Consider the following 17,262-nt stretch of genomic DNA (forward strand, 5'->3'; position numbering starts at 1 on the left):
GCTGGTGGGAATGTAAAATGTAGCTGCTTTGGCATTTCCTACAAATGTGAAATGGAGTTATCATATGACCCAGCAATTCCACTCCTAGGTATATACCCGAGAGAAATGAAAATGTATGTCTACGTGGAAATGGAGACACATTTTCATAGCAACATTATTCATAATAGCCCCCAAAGTGGAAATAACCCGAATGTCCATCAACTGACGAAAGAATAAATAAAATGTGGTATGTGTGAGCAGAATGGCACAGTGGGAGTGAACTGGGCTCATAACCCAGAGGTCAGTGGATTGAAATAAAATGGGACATATCCATACCATGGAATATTATTTGACCATAAAAAAAATGAAGTATTGCTATAGTATCCTGAAAACATTAAGCAAAAAAAAGTCAGACACAAAAAGACCACATATTATATTATTCCATTTATATGACATTCCCAAAATAGGTAAATCTATAGAGACAGAAAGCAGATTAGTGGTTGACAGGGGGTGGGGAGGAAGGAGGAATGAGGAATTACTAACAGGTATAGGGTTTCTTTTTGAATTGATAAAAATGTTCCAGAGGGGTGCCTGGGTGGCTCAGTTGGTTAAGCATCAGACTCTTGATTTCAGCTCAGGTCATGATCTTGTGGTTCATAAGCAGTGCGGAGCCTGCTTATGATTCTCTCTTCCTCTCTCTCTGCCCCTCCCCTGCTTATGCTCTCTCTCTCTCTCTCTCTCTCAAATGTTCTGGAATTAGATGGTAATGACGTTTGCACATTTTGTTAATATCCTCAAAACCACTGAAATGTAAACTTTAAAACTGTGAGTTTGATGGTGTGTGAATTATATCTCAATTAAAAAAAAAAAGGTTATAAAGTAAAAAAGAAATACATCCAAAACATGGATACAGGGAGAGTCACCAGGAAGGTAATATTCTTGAATGTGACTATATTTGTACCCATAGTCTGGTAAGACCAAATAAACTTAGGGCACATACTCTGATATTATTTTCCTTTTCTTAAATTGTAAAAATACTAAACACTAAATCTAATAGTTTACCTTGCAAAAAATAGAAGGGTAGAGATAATCTCACCACGTAATAGAGTAACCATTTCCTTTTTTTCCATATATTCTCTGATTGGTGATGACTTTTCACAAGCATGACTAAAATAAGAACAACTAAACATGAATAAAATAGAGAGGTTAAGGTCTCTATCTTAATCGAGAAAAAAACCCCTCTGCAGTTAGGAAGTCCTAGTTGGGAGAAATTCACTACATAAAATTAAAATTTCTAAGACATGTAAAGCCAATATGTAATCAGTTACTGGCATGAATAACCAAATTTTGTAGGTCACTACTTCTCATAGAACTGCACAATTTCCCTTGCTATTTCTTAGAGTCTCCAGATGAGGTCTCTGCCCAGCTTCCTTACTGAAGATCACAGCCCATAAACTACCTGATGCTGGTTGTTCAAGATGCGCCCCCTAGCCGTGCCCTCCCTGAAAATGTAGCACCACTGGGTTTGGGGACATTGGTGCTGAAAGGCATGTGATATTGGCCAATCACTTGGCCTCTCTAAGCCTGTGTTCGTTCTTATGTATATAATACAGATTATAATACCACCTCACAGGGTTTTAGTGTGAATTGCATTAGCCAGCATATGTAATGTGTTTAGTTCAATAAAGAAAGGCTGTTGTTATTATCATCCAAGGATACGTTAAAAAAAAAAAGTCACCTCCAGGCCACCAACACACTCCTTCTCTATTCATCTACATGGTGAACCTATAGGCAATTGCCAGTTTCAGATGACATTCTAGTTGGTCCTCTATGAGTGAAGCCAACAGACAACCCAAGTGCCTAGTAGATAACAGGACCCCCCAAAAATGTTTCCTGAGTAAATGAATAAAATGAACCTCAAATTTCTTTGAATTATTTCCCCCCTTTTTCCTGATTATAAAATTAATTGATGAAAATGATTAACTATTTTTAAACTCTATATATACAATATCATATAAAATTGGAAAGTAAAGAGAAGCTGAATAAAGCACTCATATTCCTACCACCCAAAGGCCAGCAAACAAGTTAGGCATATTTCTTTTTCATTTTTTTTACATTATTGAACTAATTTTGTACTTTATATAATTTAATATCCTGGATTTGTCATTTAGCACATTATAAGCATTTCATTCATTATGTTGCAAAAATTAACCTATGAATAGTATTTTATTATATGGGAATATTTAAGTAACCATTTTCCCATTGTTAGATTTTTAGTGTGTTTCCAATTTTCTATTATTGCACACCACATTTTCTGAGTTTGAGAAACATACATTTACATGTTTATATATATGTATATTATGAGCACATAAAAAGATTGAAATATGTGTGTGGGGGTGAGTGCCTTTAGGTGAGGGATTGTTGGGCTGGGGCAAGTATTTGCACTTTTATGTTACATATTTCTTTACTGTATAAATCCTTCACAGCAAGCAAGGATGACTTTGGTAATTAAATGTTTAAACGAAGGAAGGAGGGGCGCCTGGGTGGCGCAGTCGGTTAAGCGTCCGACTTCAGCCAGGTCACGATCTCGCGGTCCGTGAGTTCGAGCCCCGCGTCAGGCTCTGGGCTGATGGCTCGGAGCCTGGAGCCTGTTTCCGATTCTGTGTCTCCCTCTCTCTCTGCCCCTCCCCCGTTCATGCTCCGTCTCTCTCTGTCCCAAAAATAAATTAAAAACGTTGAAAAAAAAAAAAAAACGAAGGAAGGAGGAGAGGAAGGAAGGGAAGGAGAGAGGAGGGAGGGAGAGGGAGAGAGGTGGGAAGGAAGAAAGGAAGGAAGGAAGGAAGGAAGGAAGGAAGGAAGGAAGGAAGGAAGGAAGGAAGGAAGGAAGGAAGGAAAGAAGGAAGGAAGGAAAGAAAGTAAATCCCTGTACCAATTCCATTTGTACAGAGCCTAGAAGATCAAGAACCATGAGAAGCAACTAAGAAAAATGCCCCCTTATGTTTTTGTAGAACAAAAATAAGTACAGACCTATAAGTAAGAAAGTAGATATATTTGAGATTTAATTTCTCCAGTCAGAAAAGGAAATAGCAAACTGTGAACTACCCCAGCCCAACTTACTGATTGATTTTGGATTCTGTGGTGTTTCCAGCTCTGTCTGTCAATCTGATTGTAATGGATCCTCTTCTTATGTTCTTGTTCCAAGTTATAATGTCCACAAAGTAATGATATACTGCAAAACAAGGAGAGAGCACAGTAAGAGAGAGACTCTCAACTGCTCTCCTGATAGGTCAGTTCCTAAAAACCCAACCTCCTTCATAACTTGAGTTTCTTGTTCTCTTCCTCTCTAGTTTATCTGCAAAGATCTGGGCAGAATTTTCTAAAATTCCTTTCCATTCTTTTTGGTAAAGATGGCCTTCATGATGGCAGAATCCAATGGTCTCCAGTTGTCATGTTTGGGCATCACAGTTGGATTGGTATTCCACCTTATTCACTGAGGTATCATGGCCTACTGCTGAGTATGATTGGTTCACTGCATTCCCTGCCTTTTAAAATAAACCAAGCAGGTGGCCATGTAGAGAACCTCCACGGCTGACAAGGTTGTCTGCAATCTGGGCCATGTCCACCAGCCGCCATCATCTCTTCCCCAGTCATGCCACACCATGTGTGTCGGCTGCACTGCCAGGCTGCCTCTTGCTCCTGGGCCTTCTCCCCACTCGAACACTCTTACTTTGCCCCCTTTGCCAACTCATCCTTCAGGTTTTGGCTTAGTCCCTTCCTCCAGGAGACCTTCACTGACCCTTAGACTAAGTCAGGTTTGCCTCTTTGAGTTCTTCTCATGCTCTGGTGTTCTCCCATCATTAGCACACTTACCTGTATCTACGAAATACATGAAAAAAATGATAATCAAAAAAGTGGTAAATATATGGGTACATGTATACAAATATTGCCTGAGAAATATAGAAAGGGAAGGAGGCTCAGGAGATGTTGGGCCCACAAAGGAATAAGATCCACCCTGGAGTTGCCATTTCATGGCCCACTATTACTCAGGCACTTGCCTCACTTGGACCAGGCAGACAGCAATCCCTGGGCTGCCACACATGGCTCCAAAGGAGGAAGGAACCCCACTGATCTGCACCCTCTTTTATAAGAGTTCCTCCTAAGAAAAGTGAAAAGGGGGACAAGATTGTAAGACATCCATCTGCCCAAGAAAATTCCTACTTCCCAGGACATCTCATCATCTGCTGCCCCACTTAGCCCCCATCTGGAATACCCAAGCTCTCAATGTCTGTAGAAGGTCATCATGGTTGCTTTGGAGCTGAAACTGACCTACAGATGTAGCTGACACCTGATTTTACCTAGCTGAAATGTCATGTCTTTTGGGTGGCAAGCAAATTTTCTGGAAGATCTTAGTGAGTAAAATGGCCATCTAAGGGGTGCACGGCTGGCTCAGTCAGTAGAGCATGCCACTCTTGGTCCCAGGGTCATGAGTTCAAGCCCTGTGTGTGGCATAGAGTATACTTTAAAAAAAATTTTTTAATTAAAAAAGTAAAATGAATAGCCATCCAATGAAGCTAATAATTACGATTTGTTGAGATTTAATCCTTAACCCAGAAGATAGGCATTATTACCTAGCGGGACAATGAGATTCAAAGAGTTTAAATGACTTCACCAAGGTCACACAGCTATTATGTGATAGAGTCAGGATTCAACCGAAGTCTTCCCCGTTCCAAAATCCACACTTTAACTTGCCCTTCATTTGCCAAGAGGTAGCCAGGAAGCTGAGACTCAGCCATTTTTTAAAAAGAAGGGGTTTGGGGGGTGCCTGGGTGGTTCAGTCAGTTGAGTGTCTGACTCTTGGTTTTGGTTCAGGTCATGATCTCACGGTTTCGTGGCTTCAAGCCCCACATCAGGCTGTGCGCTGACACCACGGAGCCTGTTTGAGATTCTCTCTCTCCCTCCCTCTCGGCCCCTCCCCCACTTACACTGTCTCTGTCTCTCTCAAAATAAATAAACTTAAAAAAAGGGGGGGGGTTGGGCAAAAGCAAACAACCACATCCACCACTCACTGCAGAATGGTTTCTCCTCTGCTGTGTCAAAGAACGCTTTAGTCATAGGAGGCTCTTTCTGCTTTAAATACTCTTTCCAATTATCAGCATAATAGCCTGTAAAGCAAGTTGGAAAAAGTGTAACATTAGCATGTATTCTATAAATGTAAAAGCAGCTGGGGAGGTAGTGAGAGCAGTGAGTTTGAGCCCCCACACCACCAAGACAATCTCCCTCGTACCCACCCCTGTGGGGGTGGACCTGCAGGGCCACCAGGGCCTGCCTCCCCTGCATCCACCATATCTTGCTCGCTGCCCTGTCCCTCAGAGATGGGACAGGCAACATGACACTACAGTGGCTCCTCCTGCCTTTCCCTGACATTACATCACCCTAGTTCTCAGTAGCGTGCTGGTTCTCTCACACACTGGGTAGGCTAAGAATAGCGCTGACATTTTTCAGTAATACATTCATTTTATAGATTAAAGCAGTTTCAGGTTTATACCTAAAATAGCATCACTCTTGCAAAGCATTGTGCTTTCCTGAAGAACTACAATTAGGCCCCTAAATCCCACAGAACCTGAGCTTGCTAAGTGACTATGTCAACCAGCAGGGGACTCTTCTTCACTTCTGTGCCTGCAGGAATGAAGCTGAGTCACATCAGTGAGGTGTCTCTCTCTCTCTCTTCTGTCCCCACCCCTAGAGAATGGCCTTTGCATGCTGACTAATTGATCTGGAATGGAAACATTGGTAATTTTTAAAAGCTCCCTAGAGCTTTCCAATTAATTTCTGCACAGCCAAGGTTGAGAACCCCTTGTCTGTAGCATGCTCTAATGTTAACTTGGATTTTTCCTTAGAACAATCAGAAAATTTTCATCATCATCCCGTTTCTAGTCCTCACCATCTGGAATATTTCTACCAACCCTTAGCAAATACCCAAGCAGCCTCTGCAGTATCTGTTATCCCGCCCTGAATGTGCACATAGAAACCAGGGTGCGACGTGAGGGCATCTACAGACAAGGCTTGTTGGAAGGGATCATTCTGCAAGGCTCATTTGACAGGAGAGTCAGAGCTCACTGTGACCTTCCCCCAGCAGAGAGGTTGTGTACGTGAAGAGGTTCTGTCCCCATGGGAGCAGGCTATATAAGGTGACTTTGCCCTGGGTGGGCTTGGAAACTCTTTGGAACCTTCTTTTTTATGCTAGAGTGTCCAGGGAGGTTGTACTGCCCTCTAGCTGAAATTGTATATAAATGGCTTTTCTAACACGGTTTCTGATTAGGACATTCAAGAGTATTTCACAGAACAAATTAGCTAGAAAAAGCTAAGTAAATTCTTTTTTAAGCACACAATTTTCAGGCCCATTTTTAGATAGTAAAGTGGTGCTCGGATTCTACCCAAAATGAACTATTTGTTAATCAGAGGGTAAAATTGCTTGTTGGACTTACCCAGCAGGGGACAGGACTCCTTTTGTGGCATGCCACAGTTGACACATTTGCCATTCCTATAGTCCCGGTAGGAGTCACAGGGATATGCAGTGATAGCACAGTTCTCTCTCAGAGAAGAAAGGTACAGGTACACGGACCTCTGATGGTCACACTTAAAATATTGCAATCCTTGATCATAAAGGGAACGATGAAAGAGTAGAGCAGTCGTAGCATTTAACAATAATACATCACACATTATAGGCACACACAGTTCACCATCTGTCTGCTATAGGCCAAGCACTGTGCTAACAGCTTCCATTTAACCCTTACAAAAACCTATAGATCAGCATTCATACTGACACGTGGCAGGATAAAAGAAGATAGGCGTGATCATCCCCATTTTACCTAGTAGCACATTGAGACTCAGCTTAAATGACTTGACCAAGGTCACACGACTATTATGTGGTTGAATCAGGATTCAACCTATGTCCTTCCTTTGTCAGTGAAAATAACAAGAAAGATTCAATGGTAGTCAGAGTTTCCCCAGAGATTTTCAGCAGAGCACATTAAACTAGTAAAGACATCAGAGAAAGGGGCCATTGAGGAGTAATTGTTAGAGGAAGATCCCCAAGGAGGGCAGGCACAGGAGACAGCTTTGAAAAAGGATGGGGGATGCCTCCACCTTGGGGGCAGAAGGAAACAAGAATGTAAAGACTGACCTTGTAAACTAAAATGAGGATACATAGAATGGCTCCCTCAGGTGAGATCTTTAATCTAGGTAAAAAGGCAAATCTAGATCACCTCTAAGAGGTGAGGGTTTATAGGTGGGGAGATTTTCAGGATAGAAGCATGAGGAGTGATTGTAGGGAGTTGGCAAGAGATAAACATGAGGATTCTGTGACGTTATTGAGGGCCATGGAGAAGTAACCAAGTTTTCCTGGACCTTGTACTCAGTTAACCAGGCTCCGTGACAGCTCCGGAATGTTCTCAAGCCAAGATGGTGGCTGACATGGCAGAGACCTAAGGGGGTCTCTAATGGGATTACATTCATGAGAGAAGCCCAGTGGCAGGGGCTCTGTTTCTGCTACAGAGTGAAGGGTGGAATGAGAAGAACTGAACAATAGGAGGTGGCACCAGAAGCCATGAATGGGCAAGAAGAGGTGAGAGGCAAGCCTCTAGTTAATTCCTGGCGGGTGCCAGGTGGTGCAGTGGTGAGACAGGAGGCCAGCAAGGCATGGAGACGGCGTCAGGAGAGTTGGACATGATGAAGCAATGCAGCACACAAAACTGAGAGGTAGTTGGAAGGTTGATGGGTCAGATGATGAAGGGGAACTGGGTCCCAAAGATGGGTAATCAGAGGAGGTGAGGATCTGAGTAGGAAACAGTGAACCAAATAAGAAAGGAGTTATGATTGTGAGCTAGTGGTTTGGAGAAGCACTGTTGCTTGAGTCAGAACAATGTTTCTTCTTTTCGCACAGTCCACTTATGTATGCCCATAGAGGAGCTCAGTGAAGGACAGAAATAAACTAGGGCAAGAGAGGAGAAACTTGGGTTGGCATGGGACCAAGCCAGACAGGAACAAATCTGAAAAGTCAATATTTACTTATTGTTCCTGGAACTTTCACTTGCCAAAACAATGATGTTGATAACAATACAGAGAATGGCCTTTATAAGCAAATCACATTATCTTGGCTCCTCAGAGGTATTTACCCTACATCCTACAGGACAGGATTTGAACACACACCATTTATGGTGAAATATGGTTGACCCTACTTATGCCATTTCATCTGGATCATTTTCAAACACCACATCCCCATGGGGCCATATACAGCTACCGTTTTGTAACAAGATTGCCTTTTTCTAGAATCATATCCATGATTGTTTAACTTTCTCTGGCAATGATGAAATACAGATTAAGAGCACCTAGGGATGGGTTTTTTATCGGAATAAAATACTACTATTACTTTTATGTTGCCATCTACCGTTTTTTTTTTTTTGCTTTGTGAAGTTTTTCTTATTATAAAATAATACATGCTGATTTAGAAAATACAAAATAATGGGAAATAATGATGCAAAAATCACCCAGAAGTCCAATATCCACAGTTCACCCCTAATAATTATTTGCAGCATTTATGCTTGGTCTTTTTTTCCATACTTACACATGTACAAATACACATTTAAAAAACAAATTGGGATGATACTGTATAGTTTTGTGTCATTTTCACTTAACATCCCATTGTAAGCATTTTCATTAATCTGAAAATATGACTTTTTGGCAATTATATTCCTTTGTGTGGGCATATCATAGTTATTTAACAATTTTCCATGTTGGATATTTAGATTATTTCTTAAAATGCAGCTACTATAAATAATACTATGTCAGATATTTTTGCACTTTGATTTCTGTTTACATTTTCCATTATTTCTCTAGAAGAGATTTCCAGATATGGAATTTCTAGGTCAAAGACACACCTTTTCATGAGAGAGCAATAATTCATAATAGCTCTTAATCATATGGTTATGGTTACTTATTTTTTAAATTTATTTATTTTTTTTTTATTTTTTTTTTAATTTTTTTTTTTCAACGTTTTTTATTTATTTTTGGGACAGAGAGAGACAGAGCATGAACGGGGGAGGGGCAGAGAGAGAGGGAGACACAGAATCGGAAACAGGCTCCAGGCTCCGAGCCATCAGCCCAGAGCCTGACGCGGGGCTCAAACTCACGGACCGCGAGATTGTGACCTGGCTGAAGTCGGACGCTTAACCGACTGCGCCACCCAGGCGCCCCTAAATTTATTTTTTAAATGAAGCATAATTGGGGCACCTGGGTGGCTCAGTCGGCTAAGCGTCCGACTTCAGCTCAGGTCATGATCTCACAGTCCGTGAGTTCAAGCCCCGCGTCGGGCTCTGTGCTGACAGCTCAGAACCTGGAGCCTGCTTCAGATTCTGTGTCTCCCTCCCTCTCTGACCCTCCCCCGTTCATGCTCTGTCTCTCTCTGTCTCAAAAACAATGAATAAAAAACATTAAAAAAAATTTTTTTAAGTGAAGCATAACTAACATATGCTGTTATATTAGTTTCAGATGTACAATATAATGGTTCAGCAATTCTGTACGTTATTCAGTGCTCATCATGGTAAATGTACTCCTAATTTCCTTCACCCATTTCACCCATCTCCCCTTTGTCTTTCTCTGACTAATTTCACTTAGCATAATAGCCTGTGGATTCATCCATGTTGTGGCAAATGATTTGATTGATTCCCTTTTATAGCTGAGCAATATTCCATTGTGTAAATATACCACATCTTCTTTATTCATTCATCTATCGATGGATACTTGGGTTGCTTCCGTATCTTCATTATTGCCAATAATGCTGCAATGTTTTGTTTTTTTTAAGTAGTATATTTGAGTAATAATTTTTCATTTTTCATTTATATTTATACTATCTCTATCTTCTCAGATGATTTGTTTTCTATTAAAAACTATTACCCATAGAATGATATCAGATTTTTGAAATATGCCTTTTTAAAAACCACTATTATACAATATATAAAGTATTTGCCCTTACCTCCCAATATTGTTTTGGGGCAACCAGGTTGATCCAATCCTCCATTTGGGTAGAAGTCTATGTTTCCTAATGGCTCCTTGTAGCCCAGTGCTAAAGGAAAATATATTATGGTTTTATTTTTGAACTTTTCACATCATGTAGCTCATTTGCCTGAAGGATATAGGCAGGCATTTGTGTTGTTGTTGTTCTACATATTTAAATATTTTGCTCAAACCTACCCAGCTAGTTAGTTAGGAAGCAGGGATTTCCAACTAGGAGATTATAAAGACAGTAGGGGAACCTATTTCCAATATTTCTCAAGATGTAAGGGAGTTTTGGTCAGTCATTCACAGCAAGTCTGATAAAACTGTATGCTTCTTCTTTATATTTGGCTGGAACCTTCTAATTGCCAGTGCTTCCTGGGTCTCTAACTGCATTTGTGCCAGACTTTAATGAATAAAAAAAGGGGGGGAAATGAAGAAAAAAAAGAAAGAAACAGGAAAAAATGAACTTTTACTTTGTAAGAAAAAAAATTTTTTAAGTGGAAACTCTTCTAGAAAACGGGGACCAGGAAAAATATAGATTGATTTAATAATTGCTTATTCTTTTTAACCTTATAACTACAAACTAATCGGTCAAATGCTTGAATTAAAAGACTATTTATACATGTATACATAGTGTACCGTTGCAATAATAATAATACCTGTTATATATTGAGAACCTACATGTGTCTGTGGGGGTTTTTATACCTTTTATACACCTTTCCTCTAACATTCACACTGTCCAAAAAGTGGCCATTGGTAAATTCAGGTGAAGTAAGTTACAGATGAAGACACTGAGGTTCAGAGGACTTACAGAATGAAATGATCCCGCTAGAAAGGACAAAACCTGGGATCTGAGTCCACCCCTGCCTGACTGCAAAGCTTATTCTTTCCTCAAAATTCACTTTCTCTCCAAGAATAAAAAATAAATTACTCTATTCCATCAAGCATTAAAATGGCATCGAGGTACTGCACTTAAGTAAGGTAACGCTTTGCAAACTGCGTCGTAAGAATGCAGCTGTTTCCTTTAAGGCCAACAATTGCTGAATACCACATCAGAGAGCCCATGATAGGTGATCAAGGGTTTTTCAGGTGGCTGTATCACAAAGAGGGTGTATTATTAAAGACTACTCTGCTCTGTCCCCTCAGCCTTCCGAGGTCCCTACTCTAGTTCTTGTCCTAGACGTCTGGATATAAAGACTCACCTTTAACATCACCCAAACCCTATATCCTATACCAAACCCCAGCTATGAAATCAGCACCATAAAAGATGGAAATGGCCAGGAAGATCCAGAGAAAGTTGGAGAGCTAAACATGGCTCAGAATCGCTCTCCAGAGAGAGACACAACACTGGAACTTATCTTTCAGCTTAAGAAAACGAGAAAGACCCAAGAAAAACCCAAAAAATGGAAATCATGCATCCAAATCCTGCTGCATATGTGGAAACATTTGTCCACACAGTGTGAAAATCACCCTGTCCTTGATTGGTCAAGATGGTCACTTTAAAAATAAGAAAAGTTGATGGGAAACCTCCACTCCAGCAAGACATCCTGCATGCCTGCATTAAACCAGTGTCCCTTCAATACCTGGGTGGATTTGGAACCCTGCCCCGCAGGAAAAGAGGGAATCTGGAAGAACCTGATCCACCCCTGCATGAGGATCCCCTCAGGGGGAGACTCTTTAGGAGTCTGGGAGCCGGGTGCTCACTGACCCACAAGGACAGGAATGTTACCATCAATGTCGGAGTGGATGATGTCAACAAACTGTGCATCACCGGGATCTAATCTGTCCTCGGGAGGTCTCCCGTTGAATAAAGGGCCCGCAGGGTCGAGACCTGGAAAGAAAACGGAGTCGGCTTGGTAGCCCCACGCCATGAGTCACCTGCAGCCAGGCTTTTGATCCCTCTCCATGAGGATGGCAAGTAGGCTGCAGGGCACGCTCGTGTGGGCCAGCACTCGCATTCCCTTCCTGCTTTGTCAGCCTCCTTTCTACAGCCCCGTAGCCTTTTCCCACAGCAGAGGTGGTGCCCTCTGAGAATGGCATCCAGACCCCATTAGGAGCTATATCTTGTGCAGGGCTCAACAGCAGGGAGCACACAGACGTGGGGACCAGGGACATGGGGATAAACTGGTTCCTTGGGAAAAAGCACCTGAAGGTGCATATAAAAAGCAGATGCTATACTTATCCTGATTCTATTTTAAGTGATCCAGAAACCCCACTCAACCTTTCCTTCTTATTATTAATAAAACTCCTGTACAGTTTCAATTTTTATTCATATATCCTAAGTCATATGATCCACATCACAAGCCTGTTAGGGAGGCAGGGTAGATATTTTTCCCATTTTACAGATGCATGAACTGAGGTTCAGGGAGTTGAAGTATTTTAACCAGAGTAGCAGCCTCACAATGCAACGAACTCTCTCTATGGAGCTCTTGGTTTCATTGTACTGGGTTTGGCAAGTTCAGTGGGAAAGTATGAAACTCACTGGTCAGGCCAGATATCAAAGAGGGATAAAAAATGGGTGTCAGTTCCTGCAGAATTAACCCACTCCATAAATGCCTGAGCTGATTTCTTGCCCTTGGTCACTGTTAGCTGGGCATTCCTAACCATCAGCTGGAAAAACAAGAGTGCAGCTCCTGCCAGGTTCTAACCACAGCTAACAACTTTAAAACGATAACAGGAAAACACCAGAGATACTCAAAACCCTGCTTACTAGAAACCTACCTGGAGTGAAGAATGTTTCAAGGATGTTTCAAAATTTTTAACCTATCGGAGCACCTGGGTGGCTCAGTCGGTAAAGCGTCCGACTTCAGCTCAGGTCATAATCTCACAGTTCGTGAGTTCGAGCCCCGCGTCGGGCTCTGTGCTGACAGCTCAGAGCCTGGAGCTGCTTCAGATTCTGTGTCTCCCTCTTTCTCTGCCCCTCCCCTCTTCACGCTCTGTCTCTGTCTCAAAAATAAATAAATAAATATTTAAAAAAAATTTAACAAAATTTTTAACCTATGAAAGACATTTTAAATTTTGTTTTTAATTTTTTTTTTTATTTTTGAGACAGAGGGAGACAGAGCGAGTGGGGGAGGGGCAGAGAGAGAAGGAGACAGAGAATCTGAAACAGGCTCCAGGCTCTGAGCTGTCAGCACAGAGCCCAATGCAGGACTTGAACCCACGAACCGTGACCTGAGCCAAAGTCGGACACTTAACTGTGCCACCCAGGCGCCCCCTGTGAAAGACATTTTAAATAGCATCTTCCATCCCCTGGGGTTAGATATAAAATCCAAGAGGTAGCATTCTTGCCTCGACTTCCCTGGTTCTAGCCTCAATCTTTCTATTTCTCCTCTGCCAACACTTTGCTTCCTTGAGGCTTGTCTTTATCTGCCTCCTTTCCTTATCTTTCTCTTCCCCACCCCTCCAGCTTTTCTTCTTCCTTGGTCGGTTCTCAACTGAAACTGATGTGAGATGGATGAACACCCAGACACCCAAGTCGGCAGGACATCCTCAACACAGCGTGAGAAACTCATAATCTTGGAAAGAGTTTGCTCAGGAAGCCCTTCTGGTCTAAGGAACAGTCAGAGCCCCAGTTTGTAGCAACCTCTGGATCTATAGCAGATAAATTGGTTTACTATATAACATTCAAACCAGGGCAAATTTGAGAGTGATGAGGGCACTATTGACAATTATGTCAGGACAGAAGGCACAAATGGAGACAGGGATAGTGAGCTTGGATATATGATCACCTTAGTGACAATTCGTAGCAAATAATCAGCTTACAATGTCAGCCAAAAATCACAGTTAAAGTGCCCAATAAGCGATATATTTTGTGTGGACAGAGACCATTGGAGTCAGACAGATGTGACGTGGGGCCCCAAACCTAGCACCAACCAGCTGTATGACCTTAGGCAGGTCACTTTACTTCTCTGAGCCTCAGTTTTTTTTAATCTGCAAAATGGAGGTGGAATCAATGGCTACCTCAGAAGACATATAAAAGGACTCCTAGATCTGAATCCAGAACATTTTGAGATTATTATAGACTAGAAACAAAATGAGAAAATGGAGCTCTTTCTTATTGCCTAAAGATCACCAAGAAAGTGTCTAGATAGTGCTCATTGGCTTTTACTTTTTAATTTTTTTTAATGTTTATTTACTTTTGAGAGAGAGAGAGAGAGAGAGAGAGAGAGAGAGCGAGCATGAGTGGGGGAGGGGCAGACAGAGAGGGAGACACAGAATCTGAAGCAGGCTCCAGGCTCCAAGCTGTCAGCACAGAGACTGACATGGGGCTCAAACTCATGAACTGTGAGATCATGACCTGAGCTGAAGTCGGATGCCCAACCGACTGAGCCACCCAGGTGCCCCTCATTGGCTTTTATTACAGTATTAACCAGTTAGAGAATTTGATGAAAGTCCTAGACCTCTCCCTGGACATCCAAAATATACCTCTCCCCAGGACAGACAGCTGACATTTTGCATGCAGTTTCAGGGGCCTCATATTCCCATCCCCAACCTCACCATGAACTCTCTAAGGCACCACTGTCCAATAATGTGAGCTACGTATATAATTTTAAAATTTCTAGAAGCCAATTTTAAAAAAGTAAATAGAATTAAGGAGAATTAATTTTTTTATTTTTTTAAATTTTATTTATTGATTTGAGAGAGAGAGAGCCTGTGAGCAAGGGAGAGAGGCAGAGGGAGAGAGAGAATCTTAAGCAGTTCAGCACAGGGCCTGACTCGGGACTCAATCCGATGACACTGCGATCGTGACCTGAGCCAAAATCAGTTGGACGCCCAACCAACTGAGCCACCCAGGCACCCAGAGGAGAATTAATTTCAATAATACATTGTATCTAATCCATTTTATTTAACCTAGCATATCTAAAATATTATCATTTCAACATATACTCCATATACAAAAATTGAGATTTTTAATATCCTTTTCTTTTTACTTAGTCTTTGAAATCCAGTGTGTATCTTGCACTTACAGAACATCTCAGTTTGCATTAGCCACATTTCAAGTGCTCAGTGGCTACATGTAGTTAGTTAGTGGCTACTATATTGGACAGCGTAGCTCTATGGTCATTTCTCAAAGTATGGTGTTCAGACCACCTGCATTGTCTGGTTAAAAGTAGACTTCTAAGGGCACCTGAGTGGCTCAGTCTGTTGAGCTTCCAACTTCGGCTCAGGTCATGATCTCACAGTCTGTGAGTTTGAGCCCTACATCACGCTCTGTGCTGACAGCTCAGAGCCTGGAGCCTGCTTCAGATTCTGTGTGTCCCTCTCTCTCTCTCTGACCCTCCCCCATTCATGCTCTGTCTCTCTCTGTCTCAAAAATAAATAAACATTAAAAAAATTTTTTTTTAAGTAGACTTCTAGACCCCACCCCCAGAGTGCTGATTCAGCAAGTTGGCATTGTAACCAGCACCCCTAAGGAGATTTTTTTACACCCTTAAGTTTGAGAAGCAAATGTGATATATTATCAAGTGATGTAGGTACTTGGAATATTTTAAAATCCACTTATGCTCTGCCATCTTGTGCTAAAGAAGCTAAAGAGAAATAGTGGTGCCTGGCTGGCTCAGTTGGTAGAGCATGAGACTTAATCTCAAGGTCATGAGTTCAAGCCCCACACTGGGCAGGGAGCCTACTTAAAATTAAAAAAAAAAAAGGAAAAACTAAGAAGTTACTGAGAAACCAGGAGATGTGCCTGGAGAGAAAAAACAAAATGTCAGAAGAAGGAGAAATGGAAGAAAAAAGCCGCCATTACAGGCCAGATAATTAAAAGCAGAACCATCCAATTGGGGGAGTTGGGTATGAATTTCATCCTTAGGCAACAGACCAAGTTCCCACTCTACAATCAGGTGAACCCAGTCAGAAAAGGTGGTGGAAGGTGAGCAGAGAAGGGGAACACTTCACCCCTGAAGCCACTCTGGAGAACAGCTGAGATTTGACTTTGGGGATCAGAGAGGATGAGGAATCCGGAGGACATGGGAAAGTCAGGGGCCACAGAAAATTGAGCTGTGGACCATTAGCTGAGTCCAGGCCACGTGGGCCCAGAGTGGAAGGCAGACTGGCTTGGGGAATTTCCACGGTCAGAAAGCAGGTTACACTGCACTCACATTCACAATACTCATGGGAGCAGGTTTGCTGGGAACCAAGCTGGGGGTGAGGCTGAATGAAGTAGTGGTGGGCTGAAGCCCTCCAGGCCCAGGACTGGAGGGCAGATTTTGCTCATCTCTTCCCAAACTTTGTGGTTATTAATGTCAGACTGGTAGCTTGAAATCAGCAGTGGTGAGAGTATTCAGACCATGGAGATCAGCAGACACTAAAAATCAGGACTTTTTTTTTTTTTTTGGAGAGCTGTTCAGGTTCTTAACACACTCTCAGGGAGAGTCCCACCCACCAGAAGAAGAGTTCCCAACAGATAAGGGACACAAGCAGATTCAAGCTACCTGTCCTTTGATCCCATAAGGGAAATGAAATTTTTTAAAAGGACATGTTGCAGTCTAAAACAATAATAATGTGAAAAATGTAAAAAAGCGCTCTGCCTCCCGAGGAAAGCAGGTAAATAAGATGAGGGAGGCCTTGGCCCCTGGTGTGAAAGTGAGAGAAAATATCCAGGAAAAACAGAACAATGTGACCTCAAATAGCAGGGCTAAAGGAGACATCCATGATGCGCGCGCGCGCGTGCATGTGTGTGTGTGTGTGTGTGTGTGCACGCGCACATGTGACACAGAGAGAGAGAGAGAATCACTTGCCCAGGGGTACCAGGAAGCACATTTAGAAACAGTGGCCCTAAAAGTTTACCTCACAAGTATAGTTGGTTTGAATCTCTTCTTCCTCATTGTCTACTACCCTCCGGATTTCCTAGATTGAAAATAGTTCTCTGTGTGTAAGAATGGATTCTGGGAAGGGTATGAATGGGGGGAGAAGACTTGAGTCTCTGAAACAGAAAGCCTCCCTCATCCCATCCTCTGTAGCTGTGGAAAGTTACTGGAGCAGTAGGCAAGAGAACCCAGCAAAGAAACCTTTGTTTGGGATTTCACCTGCTGTTTCTGAGTTTTCATTTAGCTTTGTCCTGAAAGCTGATATTCAGAGAGTACACCCCTCTATCAAAATTCCCGTCTCATTTTCCTATCATGAGATTCCAGCTGTGCCTGGGGATGGAAACATATTACGTATGTAGTTCAGGCTATATTAGATTAAATGAAAGGAAGATCGCTGTTTGGACAGCACAGATCAAATCCC

At 42.1% G+C, this 17,262-nt stretch overlaps 1 protein-coding gene and 1 pseudogene across 3 annotated transcripts in view; one reads left to right on the plus strand and one right to left on the minus strand.

Annotated features, from left to right (window-relative positions):
- Window positions 1-17,262, plus strand: part of LOC131512283 (small ribosomal subunit protein uS2-like) — a 66,180-nt pseudogene that overhangs the window by 19,796 nt on the left and 29,122 nt on the right.
- LIPH (lipase H) overlaps window positions 1-17,262 on the minus strand; it is a 52,000-nt gene that overhangs the window by 13,670 nt on the left and 21,068 nt on the right. For 2 of the 3 annotated variants that reach the window (XM_058730737.1, XM_058730738.1), the window contains exons 4-8: window positions 11,762-11,863; window positions 10,010-10,099; window positions 6,465-6,632; window positions 5,046-5,141; window positions 3,097-3,208 (exon numbers count right to left, since the gene is read on the minus strand). In XM_058730737.1, coding sequence (XP_058586720.1) covers window positions 3,097-3,208; window positions 5,046-5,141; window positions 6,465-6,632; window positions 10,010-10,099; window positions 11,762-11,863 — 568 coding nt within the window. The other variant, XM_058730739.1, reaches the window with a different exon arrangement.

This window comes from Neofelis nebulosa, chromosome 5, assembly GCF_028018385.1.
Source record: "Neofelis nebulosa isolate mNeoNeb1 chromosome 5, mNeoNeb1.pri, whole genome shotgun sequence".
Classification (NCBI taxonomy): Eukaryota; Metazoa; Chordata; class Mammalia; order Carnivora; family Felidae; genus Neofelis; species Neofelis nebulosa.